Genomic DNA, 26083 nt, shown 5'->3' on the forward strand with positions numbered 1-26083 from the left:
CTCCTGCTGTTCAGCAGGCTTTCATTGTATATTTTATCCGGGTCATTTGGAGCTAAGAGCTGAGTGAACAATATTCTTTTGTTCTACTGGAGAATTTCTAATTAGCCAATAATTATTTTCAAATAGTGCTACATCAACTACTATTTTTTTCTGATGATAGAAACATGTAAATTGACATTTATTTTCCACCAAAATTTCAGGAAAAAAAAATAATGTGTTTGCATTGTTAATCTGCTCTCCAGTGAATGTGATTTAATAATAATAATAATAATAATGATGTTGGTATTTGTTAAGCGCTTACTATGTGCTGAGCACTATTCTAAGCGCTGGGGTAGATACTGGGTAATCAGGGTGTCCCATGTGAGGCTCACAGTTAATCCCCATTTTACAGATGAGGTAACTGAGGCACAGAGAAGTCAAGTGACTTGCCCACAGTCACACAGCTGCCAAGTGGCAGAGCCGGAATTCAAACCCATGACCTCTGACTCCCAAGCCCGGGCTCTTTCCACTGAGCCACGCTGCTTCTCTCTAATTTAGTAAAACTATTACTAATAACAATTATAGTAATAGTAGTTAAGTGTTTATTATATGCTAAGCACTGTACTAAGTACTGGAGTTTATAAAAGATAATCAGGTTGGACACTGTCCCTATTCCATTTGGGGCTCACTTCCTTTGATTTCCCTCTCTGTGTTTTTCGCAAAAATATAATAAGGTCTATTTGAAACAGATAGCAATTAGGAGTGTAAAAAAGAAAATTAACAGACCATTAAGGCCCAGGTTGAGGGTTCAGAACACCTTGCCATCAGGAGTCTTGGGAGTGGTGGAAAATGGAGTTTGTTACCATAAACTATCTGGCCGGCAGTAGAGACAAGGTAGAGTCAGAGCAGGAAATAACCCTGATAACTGTAATCATTATCATCAGAACTATTGACTAAATAAATACCTTATTGTTTGCACAAGTCATTGGGAATGAATTCATTAAATATAAAATATAATCTCAACCCTCATAGACCTTACAATCTATAGGAATACAGACATAAACTGATTATCAGGGTATCAAAAGAATAGAGTTCAAATCCTAATTCTGCTACTGGCCTGCTGTGTGACCTTGTGCAATTCATTGTCTATGGTCCTTCAGTTTCCTTATCTATAAAATGGAGATATTAGTACTTGTCTCTCCCTATTTCATAGGGATGTCAAAAAGGCAAATAAGGTAGGTAATGTAAAAATGCTTTGGAAAAAACAAAAGGGTTACATGAATTCAGGGCATTCAAGTCAAAAGGGAGAATAGATAGAAACATTTCAGTTGAAAAAATAAATAAACATATGAGAGGTTTGCAGTGGCTGAAAGGATTGGAAGGATGGGAAGGTATAAAGGATATGCATTAGTGCATGCCTCCTTGAAAGAGATGACTTTTTAGAAGGGTTATGGTTCCATTCTGATCAAACAGCTAATGACAGGATAATTCTCAGGAACCCTGCTTTAGTGAGATTAGGTGTGCAGTTTTGGGGGTTGTTTAGGATTGAGAGGCAGAAGAGGAGTCAGTGAACAAAATGGAGGAAAGATGAAGAGAACCAGATTAGAACCGTTAACAAAATCATGCCTACTGGTGCCTCAAGAAGGAGTTAGTGCTCCTCTGTGGCCAAGGCCTCAGAAGACAAGCAGGTTAAGGAGAGGGCTGAGGATATGGTGTCTGCTTAGCCTCCTTGCCGGCCTCCCTGCCTTCTGTCTCTCCCCACTCCAGTACATGCTTCACTCTGTTGCCCAGATCATTTTTCTACAAAAATGTTCAGGCCATGCATGTTTCCTCTCTCAGGAAATGCCAATGGATACCCATCCACCTCCACATCAAACAAAAATTCCTTACCATTGGCTCTAAAGCACTCAATCCCCTTGCCCCCTCCTACCTCACCTCACTACTCTCCTACTACAACCCAGTTCACACAGTTCACTCCTCTAATACTAACCTTCATACCATACCTCTATCTCTCTGCCGACCTCTCACCTAAATCCTGCCTCTAGCCTGGAACGCCCTCCCTCCTCAAATCTGACAATTTCTCTCCCCTCCTTCAAAGCCTTATTGAAGATATGTTTCCTGAAAGAAAGCTTACTCATTCTATTTTACTTTCCGAAGTACTTAGTACAGCATTCTGCTCTTAATAGGCATCCAGTAAATAAACTTCTAGTAAATAATACAAATTGATTATATATCTTAAGAAATCCCTTAAATTCTCAAGAAGAAGAAAGATGAAACACTACACGAAACAACAACAACAAAAAAAACCCAGTCACCATGGTGAGCTGAAACTCAATATTGTACATGTGGAACTAATTGAACAGCTGTGAGAAGTTGCCAACCATGGTTTCATATCCTATTTCAAGTGGTCCTGTTTGTGTTTCCTATAACAGAGTTGAGACGAGTTTAACATTTTTAACAGTTCTAATTCCACAAACTCCTCATACAGGATGGCATTCAAAAAATTATTTTCCAAGAAACAGCTCTCAAATCCATGTTGGATTCCATTTCTCTTTGATGAAAAACATCTAAGAAGTTTTTCTACCTGCAGCCATCTTGAGTTTCATTTCAAATTATATTGTTTCACGCTTCCTTCCCTTATCAGATTTTTATCATCTCTCTATTTTCACATTCCTGATTGAGTTTACCTTGTTTTTTGCTGCTTATCTGAATAAGTCATTTCTCTCACAGAAATTGTGTAACAAGAAAAACAGGACCAGCCCTATCGTCCTGTTGTCTCAAGAAAGCTACAAACCATTCTTTTAAATTTGCAAATGGAATCTGATAGTCAACTCATTCAGTTCCAAAACTGGCTTGGTAAGGTGTGACAGTATATGAAATAAGGCCTTCAGCAATCCAGGTTAACTAAATTTTCAGGACTTTTTTTTTTATTTGGCAGTCTTTGGAGGAATGAAAGCCAACAGATGCTTAATCAATATATATAAAAGAATGGAAAATCCTTTGCCACAATTTAATCCCGATATCAAAAAATACAAAAATGTAAAACGAAAAGGCTTTTGATAAAAAACAAATCTGACAAGAAATGCAAAAACTCCCCCCTGAAAGCATCATATGAAAGTTTTGTGTCACAGTTGTTGTCTCCCCTCAACAAAATCTCTCTTTAAACTACCGTCTGAGTTCTGCATTATGGGTCGGTGCTCTATGCCGAGCACTACCTTTTGATCACATCAAGTATGAGGTTCTGCAAATATAGGGTCCCTAAAAAAATCCTTAATGAAATTCCTTCTGAAATACAATCAAAGGGATTCATTTCTCATTTGGAATTAATTATTATTTTGATCAATTTAGGTACACTTCTATGTTTGTCAACTGCAGTGTGTTTTAGGTGTGTAGAAGGCTATGAGGAAAAAAAGAGGGGCATTTCTCAAGGACAGCTACTTTCTAATCACTTTGGTGAGAGCTGAGTGTGCTCAAAACATACATAGGTTTAGGGAATTACAAGAGATCCAAATGTGCTCCTATATTACCCAGAAGGCAAAGGGGCTGACATAACACTTTTGCACCACAATAAGGGGTGGTCTCAGGTGGAGTCAAGGCCCCTTAGTTCTCTCAGAGGAGGAAGGGAAAGATCCCTCCCTCTTTCTATCTTAGTGTTGGTGGAGTGAGGAAACTGTCATCTTCCTTGGCAAAGCTGAACTCAACAAGAGTAAGAAGTGAATATCCCCAAATTAAGCCAGTCAATCAATTAATCAGTGACACTTTTTGATTGCTTAGTATGGCAGAGAACTTTACTAGCTATTATTACTAGCACTTGGGAGAATACAATACAACAGAGTTGGGAGACAAGTTTCCTGCCCACAAGGAGCTTACAGTCTAGAAGGGGAGACTGATGGAGAAGTAGATCAGGATTATCTATTTTGGAGTTTTTCTGATGTAAATTTCTGTTTTAGTTATAAATCTCTGTTGGAATTTACTTCATTGCATTCATTTCAATTATGGCTCATTCTAAAATCTTATTTTTGACATAATTCGTGTAATAAGACTTTTATAATCCTTCAGAGTACTCAGGCTGAGTTTCCTTTCAGATTCTGGCCGGATTCCAGATCTTTGTTTCTTTTCTGAATGCCAGGTTTAATGAAGGACTATTAAGTCTACTCTTTCAAGGGATTTAAGCAAGGCAGCTCACTCCCCGGGTAGCCCACAGCACCTTCCAGTATTGCTCTATCTGCTGCCTCTCATTCCTGCCTGAATTGCTTGAATAGACTGTGAAAACCTACTGCCTCCACTTCCTTCCCTCCAATTCCCTTCCTGATCCTCTAATATCCAGATAGAGAAGGAGCCTGGCCTGATGGCAAGGCCACAGGCCTAGAAGTCAGAAGGACCTAGGTTCTAATCCCAGCTCTGCTACTTGTCTGTGTGACCCTGGGCAAGTCACTTTTACTTCTCTTTGCCTCATCAGTAAAATGAGGATTAAGACTGTCAGCTCCATGGGGGTCACAGAGTGCAACCAACCTGATTTGCTTGTAACCACCCCAGTACTTAGTACAAAAAACACAAGTTATTATTATTATTCTGCCCCCTTCACTCCACTGAGACTACTTTCTACAAAATTATTAATGAACCCCCTCACTAAATTTAATGTACTCTACTCTGTTCTAATCCTCCTCAACCTCCCCACTGACTTCAATACTATGGGCCACTCCTTTCTCCCAGAAACATTATCTAACTTTGACTTTTCTGGCACTATCGACTCCAGCTTCTCCTTTTATCTCTCCAGTAAATCCTTTTCAATTTTTCTCTGGCTCTCCCTTGCCTCCAGTCCCTAACTGTAGGGTGTCCCTCGAGGCTCTTCTGAATCTCCTCATTTCAATCTATACTCACTCCGAGAGGTCACCCACTTTAACAGTTTCAACTACCACCTTTATGTTGGTGAAACCCTTAGTACAGTGCTGTGCACATAGTAAGCACTCAATAAATACAACTGATTGATTGATGACTCCCAAATCTACCTTGTTATCTCTGTCCTCTCTCCTCTGCAATCTCATATTCCTTCCTGCCTCCAGGATAGCTCCACATAAATGTTCTGCTGGCACCTGAAACACTATATTCCCAAAGCTGAATTCCTCATCCTCCCTCCTAAATCTTCTCCACCTTCTTCACCTATCAGAGTAGACATCCCACCCTCCCCATCTCTCAAGACCGTAACTTTAGCAATATCATTGACCCTTCCTTCTCTTTCAACCCCCATGTTTAATCAGTCAACAAATCCAGAAATTCCTTCCTCCCCAGAATTTCCAGAATCTGTTCTTCTCCACTCAAACATCTACTATGCCGGTCCAAACATTGGTCACATCCCAGCTTTGACTATCACATCAGCCTCCTTACTGAGAAGCAGCATGGCTCAGCGGAAAGAACCCGGGCTTGGGAGTCAGAGGTCATGAGTTTGAATCCCAGCTCTGCCACTTGTCAGAGACTGTGGGCAAGTCACTTCACTTCTCTGGGCCTCAGTTACCTCATCTGTAAAATGGGGATTAACCGTGAGCCTCATGTGGGACAACCTAATTACCCTGTATCTACCCCAGCGCTTAGAACAGTGCTCTGCACATAGTAAGTGCTTAACAAATACCAACATTATTATTACTAATTCCCTGACTCCTATGCTCCCCTTTCCAAACAATATTTGATAACAGTGTGCAGATTTTTTTAATACATTGTTCTGTACACATCCCCCTACTTTTCAAAATCTCCAGTTGTCTCCAATTGTTGCCTATTGATATGGGCATTCAGAAGAAACTCATGACCATTGATTTGAAGGCACCCAATCAGTTCTCTGTCCCCTACTTATCTACTCATTTCCCACTCCAACCAGTTCATACTCATCATTATTTTCATCCTTATTCTCATCTCAACCACCACTGACCTCTTTCTTACACCCTGCCCCCTACCTGGAGCTCCCTCCACCTTCATATTTGAGGGACCTCAGCTATCCTCGTATCAAAACCACTTAGAAATCACAGTCCTTCTCTGATTAATCTCCCTAGCTGCAACCTCAGAATTGATTATCTCCTCCTATCTACTTATTCTGTTGTACTCTCCCAAGTACTTAGTGCAGTGCTCTGCACATGGTAGGCATGCTCTATTATTGATTGACTGATCCAGTAACATCTTGAGGAGACTAATCTTGGCAGGAAGGCTATCTGTCAAAACCACATAACAACATCCATCCCTTGAGTTTACAAAAATTGTCAATGAAGTGATCGATTGGCTGCCAGGTTATCTGCCAGACATTTTCCCTTGCCTGACAACTGCGTCTTCAGTCAGGCAGAGCTGAAAAAATACATTTTTGAGCATTTGAAGTATTTTAGTGTAACATAAGTCCCCATTATACAAAGGTTCATTAATCACATGAAAGATGTCTTTAAGTAAAACTCTCATTAAATTCCCCATTTGTCAGAGGTTAATTTACTATCTGAAAGAACTGAGTTCTTCTACAGAAACTCACAGTGATATTCTTTAGGTGTACTCCCAAGATACAATACTGTTTACTGGGAAAGTTCATTTTTTTATGGTATTGGTTAAGCTCTATGTGCCAGACACTGAACTTAGCACTGGGGTAAATACAACATAATTAACTTGGACACAGACCTTGTTCTAAATCCTACATTGGACTCACAAATCTTAATCCCCTTTTACAGATGAGGTAATTGAGATACAGAGGATGTGAAATGACTTGCTCAAGGTCACACAGCAGACAAGTAGTGGAGCTGGGACTGGAACCCAAGTCCTTCTGACTTCCAGGCCCACTTTTTATCGATTAGACCATGCTCTTTCTTGGTTTCTAATTTAACCCCTGGTTGACAGTCCATTTAACCTCCAAACTTACCTATAGCCATTGATTCCTCCTTCATTTCACCTTCTTGTAATAATAATTATAGCATTTGTTAAGCTCTGTGTCAAGCACTGCTCTAAGCGGTGGGGTAGATACAAGGTAATCAGGTTGTCCCATGTGGGGCTCACAGTCTTAATCCCCATTTTACAGATCTGTGAAGCACAGATAAATTAAGTGACTTGCCCAAGATCACACAGCAGACAAGTGGCCGAGCTGGGATTAGAACCTACATCCTCTGACTCCCAAGCCCATGCTCTTGCCACTATATCATGCTGCTGGAAGCTTGTGTCAGTGGAAACTCCTCAAATGGGATGGGCAACCCAGAATAATTTTATGCCTGTTATATAGTTGTGTATTTGTTAAGCAGTTACTATGTGCTGAGCACTATGTTAAGCATTAGGGTAGCAACAAGATTATCAGGTCGGATGCAGTCCCTGTCCCACAGGGGGCTCACAGTGTAAGTAGGAGTGCAAACAGGTATTTTATTGTGATAAAGTCATATATCAGTTATTAATGTGGAATCTGGGGCACAGATGTTTAAATGCCTCAACTCTGTTTCAGGGGCAGAAATGGAGAAAAAGAAAACTTACTCCTTCACTAATAAATGGCTATGGAATTCTATTCTAAATGGAATCTTATCACTTTATTATCTTGTATGTTTGAATGGAAAAGAATGGTCCAAAAGTCATTATCATCATTTAATGAAGAGAAGCTATTAGTCTTGGTTTATGCTTACAATAGCAGTATATGAAAACATTTCATAGATGAGCAGAGTGGAACATCAATAAAAATGTTGGCACTTGTTGAAAGTTAAGCTTGCCAAAATGAGAGAAAAGATAAGTTGCAAAATTTTTCATCAGAGCAATGCCTTGCAGGCAAGTGTGACCTTTGCTATCATTACGACTACTTTCAGTGATTGCAGTTGGAAGACATCTCATTTTTTATCTAACAGCCAATGAATATCCCAGTGGAGCTTGAATAAAGACAGTTATATCAGGTATATAGATTTTATTAGACCATAGACTTTCCTATAAGTGGAAATAGTTGTTTTTCAGCCTCTGAGTAACAGAGGCGAAGAGAGAGCAAGGGAGAAAGAGTAGGAAAGAACAAAAAAGAATCGGAGAATGAACAGGAAGGAAAGAAGGGACTCGGAGAGTTTAGTAGTGATGGAATTCATTGATCTCTTACTAAGGATTCTCTCTACTTGGAGCTAAACTGTACTTTCCCAAGTGCTTCGTACAGTACTCTACATATCGTAAGTGCTCAAAAATATGATTGAATGAATGAAGTGCAAGGTCCTGCATTAATTACTTGAAAAAGTACAAATGATGCAAGACGTAGGTTCCTTGCCCACAGTGAGCTTAATGGAGAAGTCAGAGAAAATGCTTTCCATTAACAGGACCTGTAGAAAATACAAGATTCAGATAGGTAGTAGTGCCAGGATGAAATATCAAAATATTTGAATATTCACTTGAATCTGCCTAAGTGCTGAGTATAGGTATTAACTCTGGGAAGCAGCTTGGCCTAGTGGAAAGAGCACAAGCCTGGGAGTCAGAGGACTTGGGTTCTAATTTTGGTTTGGCCACTCTAAAAAAATGGTATTTGTTAAGCTGTGTCTGCTGTGTGACCTGGAGCAAAAGTCACAACTTCTCTGTGCCTCAGTTACCTCATCTGTAAAATAGGGGCTAAGACTGTGAGCCCCATGTGGGACATGTACTGTGTCCAGCCTGATTATTTTCTATTTTAGTACATTCATTCATTCAATAGTATTTATTGAGCGCTTACTATGTGCAGAGCATTGTACTAAACGCTTGGAATGTACAAATCGGTAACAGATACAGTCCCTGCCCTTTGACGGGCTTACAGTCTAATCGTGGGAGATGGACAGACAAGAACAGTAGCAATAAATAGAATCAAGACACACCCGCACATAATAAGCACTAAACAAATATCATAAAAAATTCCTCTAAGAGGGTGGCAGCTGGGTTGATTTGATTTGGGATCTGGAGGATTAATTGGGGGAAGACTTTGTGGTGGAGCTGTAGTTCTGCTTTGACAATGGGGAGAGAAGTAGTTCCAGGCTGGGGAAACAATAAGAACAAGGGGTTGGAAGTGGTGGAGTCCAGGATATGTGGGAGAAGGTGAGATTGGGAGGAGTGAAAGATGTGAGCTGCAGGGTAGCAGGGGGAAATAAAGCTGATATGAAAGATAGAAAAAGCTGGTTTGGAGTCTTGAAGTCAATGATTTTGGCAGCCACTGAAGATTTTGAAGGAATAGAGAGACATGAAATGATAATGATGATAACAATAAAAATAGTATTTGTGAAGCACTTTCTATGTGCTGAAGTGCTGGGGTAGACACAATGCAATCAGAGTCAGAAGACCTGGGAGTTGCAGGACCTGGTTTTGAATCCAGGCCATGCCAATTGCTTGCTCTGTGACCTTGGGCAAGTCGCCTAACTTCTCTGTGCCTCAGTTTTCTCAAGTGTAAAATGGGAATTAAATAACAATTCTCCCTTTCACTGAGACCGTGAGCCCATTGTAGGTCAGGGACCTCATCCAACAGAATTAAAACTTGCACCTACCCCAGCACTTAGAACAGCGTTGATACATACTAAGTGCTTAACCAATACACCCCCAAAATTAAAAAGATCAAACACAATCCTTGTCCTACATGGGGCTTATAGTCCCATCGAGGAGAGAGAATACACATTTCATCCCAATTATTTTCAGATTAAAAAACTAAGTAACAAAGAAGCTGTGGGACAACCACACTTACAGAATGAGAAGTGGAAGAGGAGCTAGTGAATAAAACTATGAAGAAGTGATCAGAGAGGTATAATGAGAACCAGATGCTTAATATGTTGGAAAGAAACAAGATCTGATAATATTTTGAGGAAAAGGGAGTGGTTAAAAGAGTCAAAGGCAGCCATGAGTTCAAGGAGTTTTAGAATAACGTATAGCCACTGAATTTGATTCTTGGTTTCTTTGGAGAGTGCTGTCTCATTAGGATAAAGGGGATGAAAACCCAATTGTAATGACTCAAGAAGAGATTTTAGTGGAGAGGAAGTGTGTGTATCACTTGCTCCTGAAGAGACCAGAGGGCTACAGGGAGCGATGAAAACAATGTGAGGGAGGGACTAAATGATAAAAGTAAGGTGAAAAGGAGGAGCAGTTAGATAAAGAAAAAGAGGAAGGGTATGAAGGAGGATAATAAGGAAAGAAAGGAGAAAAGTAGCATATGAAGGAGGATAATAAGGAAAGAAAGGAAGTAGCCAAGGAAGATGACAGAGGGTGAAAAGGTGGCCCTTGTAGAATCCTTATAAGGATGTAATTGATGCCAGCCCTCCTCCTCATCTCTACCCTGTCTCCTCATTCATCTCTCCCTGAACAATATTTCACTGAGCAACATTAGCCACACTTGAGAAAGGGATTTTCCCTTATTTTAAACCCACTCTGAGTAAATGGGAGGGAGGCTTATACTCATAACACAGCTTCAGCTGAAATTGCCACAACCACCGTCCTCCCCGTCCAAAAAAAATTATGCCAAGGGGAAATGTTCACCCTTTATTTACCAATATTTGATGAATGGCTGAGTCATTTATAAAAGCCAAATATAATATACTTTTTATATTTTGTATGGCCATTCACTGACTGAAGTTGAGGAATGGGAACTTTACTTGCAAAAATCTCACTATTAGTTCCAATTCTCTGCTCTCCATTCATGATGGTAAAGACCATTTGGGGAAAGGTGACAAGACTAATCCTTTTCTGTTTTTCAATGAAGTCATCCTAGCATTAAACAAATGCTGGCCTGCACAAATATAAAACACTTAAAAAGTAATTTACATTTTAAATCTTTGTAGATGTTATCTGTTTCTTGTGAGCAGGGAACATGTTTACCAATGCCATTATATTGTACTCTCCCAGTGCTCTGCACCCATTAAGTACTCTGTACACAGTTAGTGCTCAATAAATATGATTAATTTAAGAGAAATATAGAGCACCCAATTTGGGCCATTTATTCAGTATGTTAAACACACTTATTGATCAATACCTACCTGCCTTTCACACTGTTGTATCCTCAATCACCCATACCTATAATTAGCCCTAAATGTTTCAAACTGGTTCAGGGGTTGTGGTGTGAATAAAGGTTTGCATTAATTGCAAGGGACTCTACTAAGCACCTGGGAAAGTATAACAAAAGCACAAAATATATTTTCTGCCCATATTGACTGCACATTCCAATGAGGGAAACGGCAACTGGGTAAAGCAGATGTTGAATATGTTGACCGCATGCTGTGTTCCCTAAATAAGCCAATAATAATTAGAAATCTAATTCAAAGTTCATGTTGGCTTTCCATATTTTGGTAAATTTTAGATTCATACAATTTCCAAGTTGGAAGGGACAGGAAGGAGGGTCCACCCAGATCAACATTCTGCCTTCAGGAACATGTGAGGAGAATGGTGAACTTCAGGATGCTCAAACAAACTGCTCAGTTTTGAACCAAAGGGGAAGAGGGGTGGGGGGAGGGGGAAACACACAAACCCCAGAAGACAGAATAACAACAACGTTGGTACTTAAGCACTTACTATATGTCAAGCAGTATACCAAAGCACTGGAGTAGATACAAGATTATCAAATCCCACATGGGGCTCACATTGTAAGCAGGAGGCAAGAACAGGTACTGAATCCTCATTTTACAGATAAGGGCACTGAAATCCAGAAAAGCTAAGTGGCTAAGGTCACACAGTAGGTAAGCGGCAGAGATAAGGGTAAGACCTAGGTCCTCTGACTCCCAGGCCTATGCTCTTTCCACTTGCTGCTTCTTAAAGATCTTAAAGATGCAGTGCAGCTCACTTACAAATAATGTGACTGTTCGGAGACCACTACATCACTAAGAAGAGACTGGAGGATGGAAATCAGGATAAGGTTGCTCTCATAAGACAGAGGCAAAGTCCTTCTTGCCAAATCCAATGGCTCCTACTCTATCCTAATCCTCCTCGACCTCTCAGCCGCCTTTGACGTTGTCGACCATCCCCTTCTCCTCCATACTTTATCTCTCCTTGGCTTCACGGACTCTGTCCTCTCCTGGTTCTCCTCATCTTTCTGGCCATTCATTCTCGGTCTCGTTCGCGGGCTCCTCCTCCATCTCCCATTCACTAACTGTAGGGGTTCCTCAAAGGTCGCTTCTTGGCCCTCTTCTGTTCTCATCTATGCTCACTCCCTTGGTGAACTCATTCGCTCCCTCGGCTTCAACTCTCATCTCTATGCATATGACACCCAAATCTACATCTCCTTCCTGTTCTCTCTCCTCCCACCAGGCTTGTATTCCTCCTGCCTCCAGGACATCTCCATCTGGATGTCCGCCACCACCTAAAACTCAACATGTCTAGACTGAGCTCCTTATCTTCTCTCCCAACCCTATCCTCTCCCTGACTTCCCCATCACTGTGGACGGCACTACCATCCTTCCCATCTCACAGGCCTGCAACTTGGTGTCATCCTGGACTCCGCTTTCACTTTCATCCCAACATCCAAGCTGTTACCAACACCATGCCAATCTCACCCTCACAATATCGCCAAGATCTGCCCCTTTCCTCTCCATCCAAACTGCTACGCGTGGCTGGTACCAGCTCTCATAATATCCCGATTGGATTATTGTGTCAGCCTCCTCTCAGATCTCCCTTCCTCTTGTCTTCTTCCCACTTCCAGTCTATTCTTCATTCCGCTGCCCAGATCACCTTCCTACAGAATGCTCTGGCATGTCACTCCCCTCTTCAAAAACCTTCCAGTGGTTTGCTATCACCCTTCGCATGAAAAGAAAAACTCCTCACTCTTGGCTTCAAAGCTCTCCAAAACCTTGTCCCCTCCTACCTCACCTCCCTTCTCTCTTTCTACTGCCCACCCTGTACACTCCACTCTTCTGCTGCTCACTGCCTCATTTTTGCCTGTCCTGCCGTCAACCCCTGGCCCATGTCCTACGGCTGTCCTGGAATGCCCTCCCTCCTCAGGTCTGCCAAACTAACTCTCTTCCCCTCTAAACAAGCCCCTACTGAGAGCTCACCTCCTCCAAAGACCTTCCCAGACTGAGTCCCCCTTTCCCTCTGCTCCCCTTCCCCACCTCCCCCACCCTCTGCTCTTCCCCTTCTTCTCTCCTTAGCACTGTGCTCATTTGTATATATTTGTATATATAATTTATTACCCTATTTATTTTGTTAATGAGATGTACATCCCCTTGATTCTATTTATCTTGATGATGTCTTGTTTTTGTTTTGTTCTGTTTAGCTTTGCTGTTACCCCATTTAGACTGTGAACCCGTCAATGGGCAGGATTGTCTCTAACTGTTGCCAAATTGTACATTCCAAGTGCTTAATACAGTGCTCTGCACATAGTAAGCACTCAATAAAATACTACTGAATGAATGAATGAATACTGTGAAACTTGAGAGGTAACTGCCACCAGTTGTGATTGTATTGTTAAGTGAAAAAATGTGTTGTTTTGCCAAAGGTATCTAATGGCCACAGAGAAAAATAACTAATGTACTTCTGGTACCAAATCTACCAAAACAACTATGCTGGTTAGCTCCCTGACTGACCCAAGTTTAAGTTAAAATCAAGTGATCTAGCTTACTTGACTACCTTAAATGAGAAAATTTACTCTATGGTCTTGTTATCCAAAAACCTCTAAATGCACCATCTTCAGCAGAGCAGGCATTTTGAATCCCATTTTGAAGTTGTACATGGCGACCACACATTTATACTAATTTGCAGGCTACATTTTGGGTAAATTTCCATCTTTGCATTCTAATGAGTCAAACCACAACAAATTCCTAATAGGATACACCTATGGAGTCATTCATCTTAGGCTTCAAAATGTTTGCCTAAGATACTTATAGTCTTTGTTACACAAATATTTAAACCATTTAGTTCATTGTTGTATGAGAATAATATTAATCCTGTGTATTTTTCTTGCATCACAATCTCTTCTTCCCTTAAGGAGCAGAAGCAAGTACATATCCCCAGTTTACTGATAAGGTAGAGAGATCCAGAGAACTTAAGTGACTTATCTAAAGTCACAGTGCAGACCAGTAACAAAGTTGAGACCAGATCCTGGGAAATTCAACTCCAAACACAAACTGGTTCTAATAGGCTCACTATCTGGGTGAAAATAGCTCAGGGTGTTAGACGAAGTTATGTTCTCCAAAGGACTAATAAAAATAAGTGAGTGAAAGATAAATAGAAAGAAAGATACGCATTTCAAAAGAGAAGCTAACTAAAAAAAAAAAGCCACAGATGAATGGACTGTACCTGCCGCAGATCCAAGGTGATGGTCACATAATGATATTCAATCCCATTCTTAATGCTGGGACTCTGCCACCAAGTGTTTTTGCCATCGATTGCATTCGTTATCGGATGCCTCTCTATTACAGGATCGGTAGCATGGGAGAAAGAGGAAAAATAATCGGTAAGTGGATGGTTGCTTTAATTTCATTAGGACCGTGTCTGGCTTTTATTCTTTTTTTTTTCCAAACAATATATTTAAAAAATCATCCCAGTTGAGAATTGCACAATAAAAACCCACCTGTTTGTACAGAAATGAAAAGCTGTAAGCACAAAGTGAAAGCGTTGTGTGAGATGCTTCAAAATTCACTAAAAGAGAAAAGTTTTAAAAATTATATCATTGTGTGGAAGTCAGAGTTCTACTGTAACCCCTGTCTTGGTGATGTGTTATGTATAGAACACAAATTTAGGATTAGGGACTGACCACATGCCTCTGTCAGGATAGAGAATGATGCAGTGCTGCAAGAAACAGTCTTGAGAAGCAGCACAGCCTACTGGATAGAGCATGGACGTGGAAGTCAGAAGGACCTGGATTCTAATCCCCGCTCCACCACTTTTCTGCTGTGTAACAGGGAAGTCATTTAACATCTCCATGCTTCAGATACCTCATCTCTAAAATGGAGATTAGGAATGTGAGCCTCATGAGGGACGTGGACTGTGTCCAAACTAACTCGCATCTATCCTAGTGTTTAGTACAGTGATTGACACATAGTAAAGCTTATCACATACCATTAAAAAAAAGAAAGAGCTTGGCCTATGCATGCCAAGTACTTCATACTTATTTCTCCTTTAACATGAGAACACACTGTTCATTGGAAGAGAACGGACTGTTCTCATTCAGAACTCCATCTTTGAAGTGACAAAGCCCAAGCCCATATATGCCCCACCACTGCTTCAGGTGCTGATCACCCTCCCTTGACTCCCAGCCCCCTCCAGTTATCACCCCATCTCCCTCCTATCCTTTTTTTCCAAACTCCCGGAGCAAATTGTCTACACTCTCTACTTCAAATTCTCCAACTCTCTCCTGGACCCCCTCCAATCTGGCTTCCCTCCATTCCACTACAACTGCCCTCTCAAAGATCACCAGTGACATCCTTCAACTGCTCCTACTCTATCCTAATCCTCCTTGAACTCTCTGTTGCCTTTGACACTGGACCATCCCCTTCTTCTCAACACGTTATCCAACCTTGGCTTCACTGACTCGATCTTCTCCTGGTTCTCTGATTATCTTTCTGGAAGTTCATTCTCAGTCTCCTTCATGGGCTCCTCCTCCCCTCTCATCCCTTAACCATAGGGGTTCCTCAAGGGTCAGTTCTTGGTCTTCCTCTGTTCTCCATCTATACTCACTCCCTTGGTGAACTCATTTGCTCTTACAGCATCAACTATCACTTCTATGTGGATGATATCACAAACTATATCTCATCCCCTGTTCTCCCTCCCTCCCTCCAGGCTCACGTCTCCTCCTGCATTCAGGAGACCTCCACCTGGATGTTCTCCCACCACCTACAACTCAACATTTCCAAGACTGAGCTCCTTATTTTTCCTCCCAAACCCTGTCCTCTCCCTGACTTTCCCATCCCTGTGAATTGCACTACCATCCTTCCTGTCTCACAAGCGCACAACCTCGGTGTCATGCTTGACTCGACTCTTGCATTCACCCCACATATCCAGTCTGTCATCAAAATCTGACAGTCTCACCTTCACAACATCACCAAGATCTACCCTTTTCTCTCCATCCAAACTGCTATTCCATTAGTACAGATACTCATCCTAATCTGACTAGATTACTGCATCAGCAACCTTTCTGATCTCCCAACCTCCTGTCTCTCCCAACTTCAGTTTATATTTCACTCTGCTGCCTGGATTATCTTTCTACAGAAATGTTATGGACATGCCACCCCCACCCCCTCAAAAATCTACAGTAGTTGCTTATCAACCTCTGTATTAAGCAAAAACTCCTCACTATTGGCTTCAAAGCTCTCCATCACCTTGCCCCCTCCTACCTGACTTCTCTTCTCTCCTTCTACATCCCAGCCCACATGCTCCACTCCTCTGATGCTAAATTCTCACTGTGCCTTATTCTCATCTGTCCCATTGTCGACCCAGCCTGGCCTACATCCTACTCCTGGCCACGAATGCCTTCCTTCCTCAAATCCGCCAGTCATACTTCCCCCCTTCAAAGCCCTATAGAACCTCCTCCAGGAGGCTGTCCCAGACTAAGACCCCCTTTCCCTCAGCTCTCTCTCTTCCCCGCATCGCCCTGATTCACTCCCTTTGTTCTATCCCCCTCCCCATGCCACAGCACACATATGTATATAATAATATTGGTATTTGGTATTTGTTAAGCGCTTACTATGTGCAGACCACTGTTCTAAGCGCTGGGGTAGACATAGGGGAATCAGGTTGTCCCATGTGGGGCTCACAGTCTTAATCCCCATTTTACAGATGAGGTAACTGAGGCACAGAGAAGTTAAGTGACTTGCCCACAGTCACACAGCTGACAAGTGGCAGAGCTGGGATTCCAACTCATGACCTCTGACTCCAAAGCCCGTGCTCTTTCCACTGAGCCACACTGCTTCTCTATGTACACATCTATTATTCTATTTATTTATATTGATGCCTGTTTACTTGTTTTGATGTCTGTCTTCCTCCTTCTAGACTGTGAGCCCATTGTGGGCAGGGATTGACTCTACTGGTGAATTGTACTTTCCAAGCTCTTAATACAGTGCTCTGCACAGAGTAAGTGCTCAGTAAATGTGACTGAATGAATCAATGTTTCCAAACATACCACTGAATTTAGCCTTGAAAATACCTCAGAGATTGTTTCTTTGTTTTATGGTACTTGTTAAGCACATACTACATATCAAGCACTGTTCTAAGCAGCTTGTGTGTAGGCACAATTTTATTAGGTCAGATACAGTTCCCATCCCACATGAGGTCTCACAGTCTTAAGGAGAAAGGAGAACAGGTATTGCATCCCCATTTATAGTTGAGGGGACTGAGGCACAGAGAAGTTAAGTGACTTGCCCAAACACACACAGCAAGCAACTGGCAGAGCAATTGACAGAGATGGTATTACAACCCAGATCCTCTGATTCCCAGGCCCATATCCTCTGATTCCCAGGCCCATACTCTTTCCACTAGGCTACATTGTTGAGAAGCAGCGTGGCTCAGTGGAAGGAGCCCGGGCTTGGGAGTCAGAGGTCGTGGGTTCTAATCCCGGTTCTGCCACTTGTCAGCTGTGTGACTGGGCAAGTCACTTAACTTCTCTGTGCCTCAGTTCCCTCATCTGTAAAATGGGGATGAAGACTGTGAGCCCCACGTGGGACACCTGATTCCCCTGTGTCTACCCCAGCGCTTAGAACAGTGCTCGGCACATAGTAAGCGCTTAACAAATACCAACATTATTATTATTCTCTAGAGAGCCATCTGACTTCCCAGTGTATTTCTCCACTGAAAAGCCTAAGAAAGTCTGGGCATGAAAATGAAAATATAAACAGAACTCCAGACTGACAACAATGTTCTTATTTATTTGGCTTTTTTATGAATTGTTATCCAAACTCAACTTTGAGAGGAAATTGATTAGGACAGCGTCCCATTCTGAGAGAGCCAATAGCTGAAATTTTAAACCAATCACAGTAACAGCATATAAATACCTCGGGAAGATCTGTTCTGGTTACCTGAGAAATGAGTCTGATGGCTAATTCTACATACACCAATGGAAAGAAACAGAAAAATCTTCATAGATTTTTCAGAATAGAATATATCTTTCTTCACCATGCAGACTCAGTTTAGTGAGAGACTATGCCCTTTTTCTAATCTCTGTAAGAGCTCAAGTGCCTATTTCAAATCTCTGAACATATTACAGAAAGGCCTTTGGTTAGTACAGTCTAAGTATTCCCCAAAGGACATGTTTTATTAAAAACCAAGTTTTCATTATTATTGGATTTGCAATTTACACAATTTGGGAATTTCTTCATCATAAAATTGAGTTTTAAGGTATTGAAGTTCCTTTACCACTGGATTTCCCGGCACCAAGAATGTTTAAAGGACAAAAGGTTATATCTTTGAACTATTTATGTTTCTTTGGTTTCTATGGAACTAAAGCATTACCTAGAAATTTATCTACTTTTTCATTTTGGATATTATTTGAATCACCTAAGAAGCTTGGTAAGACTTCTTTATACCATGTTTCATCACAATAATAGTCCATCAAGACAAGATAGCTTGTCTTATTAATGAAAACCAGAATTGATGAATCTATCTTACGACACAGTTTGGGTTGCATAAAAGAGCTGGAAAAGGTGTGAAGCCCTTAAAACTGTAAATGCCAGAAGCATATCTAAATACCAAATAAATATCTTCGGTGGCCCTCGAGGAAGTTAAAATGGACATATTTAGGAATTGGTAGTATAAAGAAATATAAGTGGCAATGGACCTGGAACAAAATAAATTTCTGAGTCTGCATCATTTCCTGAATATCCTCACATGTAACAGTCCTGGATCTTCTTTACAGCTACTGTTTTTTTAATTTGCTAGCCAAAAAATAAATAAATAATTTGAAAATCCAACTCAAAGCTCTGAGGTAATTGTGATAGAAACTAATTGGAAATTTTGATATCAACCACCTCGGGTCCAATTGACATGAGGATTAGTCACCAAGAGGAGGAATGGGCGATGAATCAACAATTATCCATAATCCCATTACGAAAGTTTAATCATAATTAATTTGGAAACACTGATTAATTGCTGGCATGCTTCTCTCATTTAAGAGGGGAGGAAAAGTTTAACATTCTCGGTAGGAATAGAACAGAATAGTCCAATCAACGGCTAACCTCTCTTGATGACTGACAGGGGGTTCAGGTGATGAAGTGAACCTTTCATACTGACAGTTTTTAATTTGGATTCACACATGATTAACAGGCACAGAATATGGGGCTCTTTCTTTGTATGGTAATTAAGGGGAGGCCTTACAGAGTCTTACCCTCCTAAGGGACTCCTGAATGTCTGGATACATCACATAAAACTTTGATTAAAGAACACTTTCTTTTTTTTTTCCAAATGTGTGTTTAAGTTCATGCTGCCAAAGGGACATTTTGAAACACAAAATAGTTGCTGTAGAAAAGATTCCATTTCCTGTATCCAGGATATAGAATGTTAAAGCAACAGAGACTATTTTCCAGTTCCAAAAGTGTATTCATAATGTCATATCTAAGGGGAAGCACCAGAGAAGCAGCGTGGCTTAGTGAAAAGAGCATGGGCTTGGGAGTCAGAGGTCATGAGTTATAATCCCAGCTCTGCCACTTATTAGCTGTGTGACTTTGACCAAGTCACTTCACTTCTCTGTGCCTCAGTTACCTCATCTGTAAAATGGGGATTATGACTGTGAGCCCCACATAGGAAACGTTGATTACCTTGTATCTACCCCAGCACTTAGAACAGTGCTTGGCACATAGTAAGCACTGAAATACCACTATTATTATTATTATGGCCTGGTGGCAAAAGAACAGGCTTGGGAGTCAGTGGTCGTGGGTTTTAAACCCGGCTCCGCCACTTGTCTGCTCTGTGACCTTGGGCAAGTCTCTTAACTTTTCTGTACCTGTTACCTCATCTGTAAAATGAGGATTAAGAGGGTGAGCCTCCTGTGGGACAGGGACTGAATCCAACCTGATTACCTTGTACCTACTCCACTGCTTAGAATAGTGCTTGGCATTCATTTATTCAATCAATCATTTATTGAGCACTTACTGTGTGCAGAGCACTGTACCAAGCACTTGGAAAGTATAATTCAGTAACAGAGAGAGAGAGAATCCCTACTCAACAACGGGCTCACAGTCTAGAAGGGGGAGATAGAAAACAAAACAAAGCAAGTAGACAGGCATGAAAAACCATCAAAATAAATAGAACCATAGATAAATGCACATCATCAATAAAATAGAGCAATCAATACGTACAAATATATACAAGTGCTGTGGGGAGGGGAAGGGGGTAGAGCAGAGGGAGGGAGTAGGGACAACAGGGAGGGGAGGAGGAGAAGAGGGAAAGGGATGGCTCAGTCTGGGAAGGCCTCCTGGAGGAGGTGAGCTCTTAGAAGGGCACATAGTAAGCTCATAACAAATAGCATAATTTTTATTATTACTTTCCCACACTTAATACAGTGCTTCACACCCAGTAAGTACTCAGTAAATACGACTGAATGATAGATTGGCTTCTGAGATAAACTGGAGCCAAATTTGACATCTTACATATCAACTAAGGCAGGTTCTCCATCTTTCACTCACTGTGTGCATCTGCATATTTTAATTTAGCAGAGAAGGAAAGGGAACACTCATGCATAGGAAGGAGTCCTTGTGTTCTCCAGAAAGGACAAAGAGGTATATTGCCTTAACTTGCCTCCCCATCATCCCAAAACGCCCCCACCCCAAACAAACACACACATAGCCTCTCTGCTCATACATCTGCTGTGATATTCTACCACCTTGGGTTCAGTTCTCTCTCAACTAACCCACTTCCACCCATGATCTTCTACCACTGCTCCACCATGCTCCCACTGTCCAGCCGAGGTGCCCTCTCCTTTCCTTTCCCGCACTCCCCAAGAATGTGGAAACTCAAAGTGCAGAGGCAGAGGATCTTCAGGTCCCCAGATCCATTTTGAAGTGATAGAAGATACCTACGGTATGGAATGTTGCTGTTCTGATTGCAGATACGACACTGAGGATTTCTCACAGGCTGTCCAGGGACATGCTCGACCAGCTTGCAGTACATTTCGGGGTTTCGTTCTCCACATGTAGCATTGGTGGTGATAAGGGCATTAGTGGCGAGATTCAGCACGGCTGGAAATAAACCTGTGAGTAACGCATGAAGAGTACCATTAGGGCTGAAACAAAGGGGTTTACATTGATGAAATTAGCATTTCCAACCAAGACAATGTATTTTTACAAAAATCAAGTAATCAACAGTACGTGCATGCTCCTAAAACTTTGACCAATAGAAAAGAGTTTTTCTGAGTGGTTACCCAAGTACTTTTTCATATTTTTAATTGAAATGAACCCCCGTGTTTTGTCTATTCTATTATTCCGTTCAGAGCAGCTGTAACATTGTTTCTTTCTACTTTACCAACTATTTGCAAATTACTTATGCTGGCCAGTCTCCAAAACTAAATTGTAAGCTCCCTCTGGGAAGGAATTTTACCTAGTTTTTCTCAGTCTCAAGAAATGCTTTCAAATTTCATCCAGTATCTTCTGTGATTTTCAATTTGGATGCTATTCAAATATATTTACAGCTATATGTTTTTGTTTATTTTCCTTTATTCTCCTTGCCTGTTGTATGAATTCATATTATGAGCAATTCTTCAATATTACAGCTATTTGGAATGTTGAGGGAGAAGGTGAGAAATTAGGGTGGGTCTCCTTGGAAACCTGATTTCTACACTATTTGAACCTAATTATTTGACCAATCATGAGAGAGTCTAAGGAAGCCAATTTATATAATTTAATTCATTGAATCAATAAACCCTAATCTATGCGGTTTCATTATCTGACTTCCTTGCGATATGGGATGCATACATCTATGCAAGTACAAAGTACAATATAATTTCCCTTTGCACTAAAATGATCCAAAATGGTCCTGAGAAAACAGGTCCATAATGAAAATCAACAGTATCCATTAAACACTTCCTTTGTGCAGAACACTGTGCTAAGTGTTTGCAGAACATATACAATATGTAAAAGATGTGATCTCTATCATTGAGGATCTTAAAATCTAGCAATTAATACTTCAAGGAGTCGCTGCAGAAAAACAATGCATGGATGACTCACTTTACAGATAGCCATACAACTCCTTTCCCACAGAATGTGTTACATCAAATTCAGCTAGTATAGACAGCGTTTAGGAAAAATGTATGCAGAGCATTGATACTGGGATTTCAATCCAAAACAATTGAACAGTGATTGTTTTATATGGGGAAATCTGTCCTAAAACGGCCTCAACAACTATCCCCTGAAAAGGAGTGTAGAGAGGATGAAGATAGAAATCACTCTGGGAACTATATTCATAGTAAGCATTAAAGATACATGCACAGTTTTGAATACAGGTCCACGTATCTTTACCACAGTAGATACCCTTAACCCAATTCCTGCCTTATTGGAGTTTCTAATTTGAGAAGCAGCGTGGCCTAGTGCATAGAGCATGGGCCTGGGAGTCAAAGGTCATGGGTTCTAATCCCAGCTCCACCACTTGTCGGCTGTGTGATTTGGACAAGTCACTTCATTTCTCTGCACCTCAGTTACCTCATCTGTGAAATGGGGATTAAGACTGTGTGCCCTAGGTGGAATAAAGACTGTGTCCAACCTGATTATCTTATATCTACCCCAGCCGCTTAGTACAGTGCCTGGCACACAATAAGTTAAATATACCACAAATGCTATTATTATTGTTGTTATAATCTAAATTTACCCAATTCCTAGAATATCTAGCACATCCTCCAGGGGAGCTTCCTCCACTGCTGGTCATTATCTCTCCTTTTTAACCTATCCTTGCAATTTGAATTAACTTACAGTGATAATAGACTGGTTCTTCTCTGACACCAAGTTAGTGACTCTTGTTTAAAAAAACATGAAATGCATACTGCTAGTGAGGATCCCAGGTAGTAACTACCTTGCTCAATTTCCACAGTTCATCATTATGTGGGATGTTACTGAATGTGCAGAATGCTTTTGTGCAGTATTACAACTTCATTTTGTTTTAAAATTCCCAAGGGAGAACATGCTATATTTTTATTCAAAACTGCCAGTGGCATTTATTGTTATCTAAAATACAGCTATTTGGTTATGATTGTGTTTTTTTGTTTTGTGGTTTTTTTCCCACTAAGGCAAATTGTGAACAGCTGAAGAGCCACTACATTGATTTACAGTCTCATTCTTTTATTCTTTTATAATGTTAATAGCATAAAACACAGTGATCACTTTGCTCTAACCTCTTACTCTGCATTAAATTCAGTATCAAAACTAATCACATTTCAACTTCATGTCAGAAAAGCTAACTAAAGACAGTGGGAAGAAAAGTACATGGAAACAGAAAAGAGGCTTTCTTAACATTAAGAAAGGTGATATTTGGTAAGAGGGACTCCCCGGAAAACAATATTGTTGTAATGTCTACAGGTTTTGTGTGTGTGTGTGTGTGAATGTGTTCGGGCGTTTAAGAAAAAAACATCCTTAATGATAATATGTATGGATTTTAAGGTCATTTTCACTCTTCTGAATTATCACATATATGCACAAATGGAAATTTAAAAATCATTTATCATTCCATTATAGAGGTACTATCAGACATTCTCAAAAGCAATTTATGTTCAGTTTAAATAAGAAGCAGTCTTATCACTATCATTGATTTACTAGTTCCCAAACTTGGATCACAAAGATAGCACAGAAGATTGAGCAACATAATGTGGGGGCATTTCTACAGCCCCTACACTTCCATTACAAGGGCCACCAAACCAGAGGAGTGACAGATCACCAATTATACAGTTCTCTATAAAATAGGAGCCAACAGAAATCCTGATGGCTATATGCCAATGAGTCTCCCAGTTATATGGAAAATATTGGCACTTAAATGCAACCTAAGGACAAATAGGTTGTGAAATCATGTTTCACTAATCTGTGGGAGCTATTTGAAGAAGTCAGCAAGAGGTTCATGGATGGTCACCCCGTGTTCAGAGTTTTAAATGGCCTTTGACATAGGTCAACATCAGAAGCTCTTTTTAAAACAAAAAGACTATATAATTGGAAAGAGTGTTCTGTTTGGATAGGAAACTGGAACCAGTGGTGATAGATTGTCTATGAAATTTGAATCAGATCATTTATGCATCTTTGGCAAGCCCAATTCACAGACTTTTAGGGAATAAATAAATTGTTTCATCTCTGCCAAAGATAATTGGATTACTTCAGACTACTGTTTATTTTAGAAGATTGGATGAGAATCTGGAATGCCATTCAGTACATCCCTCTGCCTCCAAGCAAGATGCCACTCAACTGATCCCTTGAAGAAAGACCTATACTTGCAATTCATTGAAAAGTTTAATAATTTTCACCAACTGAAAATTATTTCTTGCAGCAAATTGACATCCCTTGTTCTACAATCTACACCAGGAGTGGGCAACATATGAAATGCAGATCATATTTCACACACCGCAAAATTTAATCTGGCCCAGGAGCTGGAAATGGTTCGCGGCACTGTACAACCTCAACAACACTATGTGTGAGCCTTACTGACTATATCCACTACTGGCTCAGAGTCAGGAAGTAGCCACTGTGGCTGGAAGTGACTGCATTTCAGGATCTTAAACTATTTCCACTGACTCTGATTTTCACTACTAGATGACTTACAGCCACTTGATAAATACTCTAAGTGGTCCATGGGCAAAAACAGTTGTTCACTCTAAATTTATTTATTTTTCAAAGGTGAAGAAGAATGGATGTCATTTATTGAACACCCTTTGAGTGCATTGTACAGTACAAAAGCACTTGTAAAGTACAACACAAAAAAGTGACATTTCTGGCCCACAAAGAACTTACACTCTAATGGGGGAGATCAACACCATAAAAATATTGTTCCTTAAGCACTAACTACATGCCAAGCACTCTACCTAAAAATATTTCCAGAATAGTCAAAATAACAATGTACAGTCAACCAATAGTATTTATTTAGCACTTGCTATGTGCAGAGCACTGTATGTGCTTGTACTGAGCTAGTAATAATAATAATTGATTTCTGTCACTTTTTAACAATAATAATAATAATAATAATAATAATGATGGTATTTAAGCACTTACTATGTGCCAAGCATTATTCTAAACACTGGGGTAGATACAAAGTAATCAGGTTGTCCTACACAGGGCTCACAGTCCTAATCCCCATTTTCCAGATGAGGGATCTGAGGCACAGAGAAGTTAAGTGACTTGCCTAAAGTCACACAGCTGACAAGTGGCAGAGCCGGGGGATTAGAACCCATGACCTCTGACTCCCAAGCCAATGCACTTTGCATTAAGCCACGCTGTGATGTCTGTCTCCTCGCTCCTAGACTGTGAGTCCACTGTGGGCAGGGATTGTCTCTCTGTTGCTAAACTGTACTTTCCAAGCACTTAGTACAGTGATCTGCACACAGTAAGCACTCAATACGATCGAATGAATGATTATTCATTCATTCATTCAATAGTATTTATTGAGCACTTACTATGTACAGAGCACTGTACTAAGCGCTTGGAATGAACAAATAGATACAGATAGGCAACAGATAGAGACAGTCCTTGCTGTTTGACGGGCTTACAGTCTAACTGGGGGAGACAAGCAGACAAGAACAATGGCAATAAATAGAGTCAAGGGGAAGAACATCTCATAAAAAACAATGGCAACTAAATAGAATCAGGGTGATGTACATCTCATTAAATAAAATAAACAAAATAAATAGGGTGATAAAGATATATACAGTCGAGCGACGAGTACAGTGCTGAGGGGGTGGGATGGGAGAGGGGGAGGAGGAGAGGGAAAGAGGGGAGAAGAGGGTTTAGCTGCAGAGAGGTGAAGGGGGGGTAGAGGGAGCAGAGGGAAAAAGGGGGGAGCTCAGTCTGGGAAGGTCTCTTGGAGGAGGTGAGCTTTAAGTAGGGATTTGAAGAGGGGAAGAGAATTAGATTGATGGAGGTGAGGAGGGAGGGTGTTCCAGGACCGCAGGAGGACGTGGCCCAGGGGTCGACGGCGGATAGGCGAGACCGGGGACGGTGAGAGGGTGGGCGGCAGAGGAGCGGAGCGTGCGGGGGGTGGGTGTAGAAAGAGAAGGGAGGAGAGGGTAGGAAGGGCAAGGTGATGTAGAGCCTTGAAGC

General features: G+C 40.9%; 1 protein-coding gene across 1 annotated transcript in view; it reads right to left on the minus strand.

Moving 5' to 3' along the window:
- Positions 1–26083, minus strand: part of LAMA2 (laminin subunit alpha 2) — a 586243-nt gene that overhangs the window by 434765 nt on the left and 125395 nt on the right. Inside the window, 2 exon segments of the mRNA XM_029049645.2 lie at positions 14178–14290; positions 20885–21055. Of these exon segments, the coding sequence (XP_028905478.1) occupies positions 14178–14290; positions 20885–21055 (284 nt within the window).

Source organism: Ornithorhynchus anatinus, chromosome 2, assembly GCF_004115215.2.
Source record: "Ornithorhynchus anatinus isolate Pmale09 chromosome 2, mOrnAna1.pri.v4, whole genome shotgun sequence".
Classification (NCBI taxonomy): Eukaryota; Metazoa; Chordata; class Mammalia; order Monotremata; family Ornithorhynchidae; genus Ornithorhynchus; species Ornithorhynchus anatinus.